Here is a 5,756-nt window from a genome sequence, read left to right on the forward strand (position 1 = left end):
GCTGGGATTACAGGCACGCGCCACCATGCCCAGCTAATTTTTTGTAGTTTTAGTAGAGACGGGGTTTCACCGTGTTGACCAGGATGGTCTTGATCTTTTGACGTCGTGATCCACCCGCCTCGGCCTCCCAAAGTGCTGGGATTACAGGCTTGAGCCACCGCGCCCGGCCTTAATTTTTTTTTTAGTAGAGACAGGGTTTCTCTGTGTTGGCCAGGGTGTTCTTGAACTCCTGGCCTCAAGATATCTGCCTGCCTCGGCTTCCCAAAGTGTTGGGATTACAGGCATGAGCCACTGCACCTGGCCAACACTATATTAATTATTAACTGACTGAATTCTGGTGTTTGAGCTCTAGGGGAGCATAAATTAGAGATAATTTTTGGTCACAAACTGGTATAGTAGAGGTTCTGAAAACATGTGGTCTGTGGCATACCAAGAGGTCTGGTGTGGAACATACTATATTGTCAGTTTTCTTTTTTTTTTTTGAGATGGAGTCTAGCTCTGTCACCCAGGCTGGAGTATGGAGTGCAGTGGCACAGTCTTGGCTCACTGTAGCCTCTGCTTCCTGGGTTCAATTGATTCTCCTGCCTCAACCTCCCGAGTAGCTGTAGCTGGAATTACAGGTGCCCACCACCACGCCTGGCTAATTTTTGTATTTTTAGCAGAGACTGGGTTTCACCATGTTGCCCAGGATGGTCTCGAACTCTTGACCTTGTGATCCGCCCACCTCGGCCTCCCAAAGTGCTGGGATTACAGGTGTGAGCCACCGCGCCCTGCCTGGTATTGTCGGTTTTCTAGAGGAAGTGAGGAGGTTGCCTTTTCTGGCTCTGAGGGTTTTCTCTCCTTGACTTGCAGTGTGGATAAGAAAGGCCACGTCCACTACTTGATCAAGTGGCGGGACTTACCTTATGATCAGGCTTCTTGGGAGAGTGAGGATGTGGAGATCCAGGATTATGACCTGTTCAAGCAGAGCTATTGGAATCACAGGTGAGTGATTTTGGGTGAGGAGCAGAGTTGTTTCTTCTATAGAAGAGGACTTTGGTAGCTTTGTGATGTCTTCCTTCTTTAGGGAGTTAATGAGGGGTGAGGAAGGCCGACCAGGCAAGAAACTCAAGAAGGTAAAGCTGCGAAAGTTGGAGAGGCCTCCGGAAACGCCAACAGTTGATGTGAGTTGGGGTGGAAGGGACTGTAGAGTAGTTTGTTGGGAAGGACAGTATATCTTTGCTGCAGTCTAATGATGGTACTCTAAGTAATGTAATGCAAATAACTTTGTAGCTGAGATTACTTCACAAAGTTGGCTTCCCCACTTCTCCACATCTCTGTATATCAGAAAGCACTAGGATTACTTTCTTCTTTTGGTATTAAAAAAAAAAAAAAAGATGCAATGTTATCTAGGGGGAGGGGTCACAGAGCCAAGCTTTTATCAACTTACATTGGAATCTGGCTTAATTCAGGCTCATTTCCTCTGGGTTTTGCTTGTACAGTATAATTTGAGGGTGATTAACGTTGAAAAGATGAATCTAGGAGAGACATACGATTATTTATCTGGTGGATCCTGACTAGTAGAATTATTGTATTGATAGGGAGTCTGTGATATGTTTTTCCTCAGTGATCTATAGGACCAAAATCAGGTCTGTCTGGTTAAAGCCCTGTTTGCTGGAGGACCCTAAACTGAACACGAATTTGCCATCATCATAGGGGATTTTTTCCCTCAGAATTTTTTGTAGCTCTCTCCAGGAGGATCTGTGAAGACTAGTGAGGTAGAAGCAGCTTCTGTATTAGGGGAAGAAGGGAGTTCCTTGCCAGCTTTTGATTTCTCTGTTTCATCCTTCAGCCAACAGTGAAGTATGAGCGACAGCCAGAGTATTTGGATGCTACAGGTGGAACTCTGCACCCCTATCAAATGGAGGGTCTGAATTGGTTGCGGTTCTCCTGGGCTCAGGGTACTGACACCATCTTGGCTGATGAGATGGGCCTTGGGAAAACTGTACAGACAGCAGTCTTCCTCTATTCCCTTTACAAGGAGGTAAGGAAATCTGGGGCTGATAGTTTTTTGTGTGGGTATTTTGTGTTTGCAGCCTTCACTTATACCCTGAGGAGAGAGATAAGGGAATAAAAAAATTGGTCTCTGATCTTCAAGAACACTGTGGATAATAAACACATGTACACATGTGTTGAGTAGATATTAGATAAACTTGATAGTGGATAAACATATGTACACAGCAGAAGATTTGAGGGCATGGAACCCTGGGTAGAATTAGCAATGGGTCCATAGAGTCTCAGTTCCAGCAGAATGATTATGTGTTGAGGGAAGTAGAATTGTGAGTGGAATTAGTATGGAAAGACTTGGCTAGGCACCGTGGCTCACACCTGTAATCCCAGCAGTTTGGGAGGCTGAGGTGGGTGGATCACCTGAGGTCAGGAGTTTGAGACCAGCCTGACCAACATGGTGAAACTCCGTCTTTACTAAAAATACAAAATTAGCTGTGTGTGGTGGCACACGCCTGTAATCCCAGCTACTAGAGAGGCTGAAACAGGAGAATCGCTTGAACCCAGGAGGTGGAGGTTACAGTGAGCTGAGATTGCACTGTTGCACTCCGGTCTGGGCAACAAGAGCGAAACTCCATCTCAGAAAAAAAGTGTAGAAAGACTTAATGGAAGAGATAAGACCTGTAGTTCTGGTTTGACTTTGGCTTTTTAGAAAGGAGTGGGCAGGTCATGTATGTAGAGGAAGCTGAGAGCAGGAGCAGCAGTGCAGGCTGCAGTCCTTGGCTCAGCTTGAGGGGGCAGCAGGGTGGTGGATGTTCACTGGGGTTGCAGTGTGCTGGGATCCTCAGTCCTCACTCTACTTCTCTTTTTCCTCCAAGGGTCATTCCAAAGGCCCCTTCCTAGTGAGTGCCCCTCTTTCTACCATCATCAACTGGGAGCGGGAGTTTGAAATGTGGGCTCCAGACATGTATGTCGTAACCTATGTGGGTGACAAGGACAGCCGTGCCATCATCCGAGAGAATGAGTTCTCTTTTGAAGACAATGCCATTCGTGGTGGCAAGAAGGCCTCCCGCATGAAGGTATCTCAAGGGAGGGAAGCCACTCTAGAGAAAGAGTTGTGGCTTCCGGCTTAGTTTACCTCTTTGTGATCTGGTCCCTGTGAGGCAAAAGGGTAACCCTGGGAGGAGGAAAAAGTTCCATGGGTCCCCTGGTTGTGCTTACACCAGAGGAGCTGACTAGTAGTGACCAAGTTGCGTTCATGTGCAGAAAGAGGCATCTGTGAAATTCCATGTGCTGCTGACATCCTACGAATTAATCACCATTGACATGGCTATCTTGGGCTCTATTGATTGGGCCTGCCTCATCGTGGATGAAGCCCATCGGCTGAAGAACAATCAGTCTAAGGTGAGGGCTTAGGGAGGGACATTGGAGCACCCAGTTTGAGTTTTTTCTAGTACTACCAATTCATTAAGGGGAAAACTTGTAGGAGGAGAGGAGAAGGAAAAATTGTCTCTGCCTTCCTTCCTTATATGTGACAGCCCTTCGTGGCCAGGCCTTTAACAAGAATGTGAGGAGTGGGAGGCTTAACTATTGGGCAGTGAAACAACTTGAAATTTTGCAGAGATTTGCTAGAGTCCTCTTTTCATTGGATTTCACCTCTCTCCATCTGCCTCACCAGTTCTTCCGGGTCTTGAATGGTTACTCACTCCAGCATAAGCTGTTGCTGACTGGGACTCCATTACAAAACAATCTGGAAGAGTTGTTTCATCTGCTCAACTTTCTCACCCCTGAGAGGTTCCAGTAAGTGTGTGCTTATCTGTAATCAGCTCATCATTATGCTTCTCATTCTTCCTGTTACCCATTTCCTGTATCACTTTCCTTTCTTCCTTTCCCCTTTTCCAATAACTTTTTCCTTTTTCTTTCTGAAGCAATTTGGAAGGTTTTTTGGAGGAGTTTGCTGACATTGCCAAGGAGGACCAGATAAAAAAACTACATGACATGCTGGGGCCGCACATGTTGCGGCGGCTGAAAGCTGATGTGTTCAAGAATATGCCATCCAAGACAGAACTAATTGTGCGTGTGGAGCTGAGCCCTATGCAGAAGTGAGTTGGGAGGGACAGAAGCAGACTCCATTTAGACATCTGCCAGTCTGCAGAGTGTTTCCTATTCCTCCCCCACTCAGCTTCAAGGCATCTGGTGACAGGAGCAAGCAAAGCCTGAAGAAACCTGATGCTAGGGCGCTGGAGCACATAATTCTTACTTATTTTAAGTTAGACCTTTCCTTATTTAAAATGGTGGTGGTAGTGCTTGTGTGTTAGGTGTCCTTAGTCCCAAAGTGGGATGTGTTGGAAGAAAGATCTCAGTTGTTGGGACTCCATTATTGTTGAAAGGCTCTTGAGTCTAACCTGCGTTTCTACCTTGCCCATGTAGGAAATACTACAAGTACATCCTCACTCGGAATTTTGAAGCACTCAATGCCCGAGGTGGTGGCAACCAGGTATCTCTGCTAAATGTGGTGATGGATCTTAAGAAGTGCTGCAACCATCCATACCTCTTCCCTGTGGCTGCAATGGTATGTAGTGCCACCTCCTCTTCCTCCCTGGGTTGGGACTCTTCCATGTGGGCTTTCTTTTAATATTTTTTCTTCTTTGCTTTTGTCCTCAGGAAGCCCCTAAGATGCCTAATGGCATGTATGATGGTAGTGCCCTAATCAGAGCATCCGGGAAATTATTGCTGCTGCAGAAAATGCTCAAGAACCTTAAGGAGGGTGGGCATCGTGTACTCATCTTTTCCCAGGTACCATGTGGGCTGGGAGCTTTAGGGAACGGTCATAGACAACACTTAGTGACAAAGGAAAGGGATTAACCTCTGACTTTTCCATAGTTAAACCATGCTCCTTTTACAGATGACCAAGATGCTAGACTTGCTAGAGGATTTCTTGGAACATGAAGGTTATAAATATGAACGCATCGATGGTGGAATCACTGGGAACATGCGGCAAGAGGCCATTGACCGCTTCAATGGTGAGAGAGAAGGAGTTGTTTCAGTAATTCTTATTTGCTTATGTTTTGGTACTGTAACTTCTTGTGCATCTCCTTTTCAGTATAGTTCTTTTGGGGCTTTGTCAGTTGAGATGGAAGAGTAAAGCTTTTGAATGTCTCAATTGGAAGAATGTGTTGGACTATTCCTAGGAGAATTTTTTCCTTTGGGGTCTTTGTTCTTTCTGTTAGAAAGGAGAAAGCATTGTATTTTGAGGGCGAGCAAGGGGTCAGGACTTGCTCAGGCTCAAATAGCAAGTTATTGGCAGACTTGGCTGCCTTGGTAGACACTACTAGGTTTTTGTTTGTTTTGTTTTGTTTATTCAAGATAGGGTCTCACTCTTGTTGCTGAAGCTGGAGAGCAGTGACATGATCATGGCTCACTATATATAGTCTGGACATCTCCCTAGGCTCAAGTGATCCTACTGCGTCAGCCTCCCAACTAGCTGGGACTGTAGGCTTCAGCCATCGCACCTAGCTAATTTAAAAAATTTGTTTGTAGAGATGGGGCCTTGCCATGCTGCCCAGGCTGATCACAAACTTCTGGTCTTAAGCAATCCTCCTGCCTTGGCCTCTGAAAGTATTGAGATTATAGGCATATGCCGCTGTGCCAGTATTGCTGTTACCACTTGTTTTAAAACTTTTCATTTTAATTTTAGACTTAGAAAAAAGTTACAAAACAGCACAGAGTTCATGTGTACTGTTCAACTAGCTTCTCTCTTTTTTTTTTTT

The 5,756-nt window shown here is 45.6% G+C and overlaps 1 protein-coding gene across 8 annotated transcripts in view; it reads left to right on the forward strand.

Moving 5' to 3' along the window:
* The window catches only part of CHD4 (chromodomain helicase DNA binding protein 4), a 37,421-nt gene that overhangs the window by 12,111 nt on the left and 19,554 nt on the right, over window positions 1–5,756 (forward strand). For all 8 annotated transcript variants that reach the window (XM_017546118.2, XM_017546121.2, XM_017546114.2 and 5 more), the window contains 10 exons: window positions 853–984; window positions 1,067–1,163; window positions 1,832–2,023; window positions 2,865–3,065; window positions 3,253–3,390; window positions 3,665–3,786; window positions 3,915–4,088; window positions 4,417–4,558; window positions 4,651–4,782; window positions 4,892–5,009. In XM_017546118.2, the coding sequence (XP_017401607.1) occupies window positions 853–984; window positions 1,067–1,163; window positions 1,832–2,023; window positions 2,865–3,065; window positions 3,253–3,390; window positions 3,665–3,786; window positions 3,915–4,088; window positions 4,417–4,558; window positions 4,651–4,782; window positions 4,892–5,009 (1,448 nt within the window). The remainder of the gene's footprint in view (window positions 1–852; window positions 985–1,066; window positions 1,164–1,831; window positions 2,024–2,864; window positions 3,066–3,252; window positions 3,391–3,664; window positions 3,787–3,914; window positions 4,089–4,416; window positions 4,559–4,650; window positions 4,783–4,891; window positions 5,010–5,756) is intronic.

The sequence above is a fragment of the Cebus imitator genome, unplaced genomic scaffold, assembly GCF_001604975.1.
Source record: "Cebus imitator isolate Cc_AM_T3 unplaced genomic scaffold, Cebus_imitator-1.0 Scaffold187, whole genome shotgun sequence".
NCBI classification, from domain to species: domain Eukaryota; kingdom Metazoa; phylum Chordata; class Mammalia; order Primates; family Cebidae; genus Cebus; species Cebus imitator.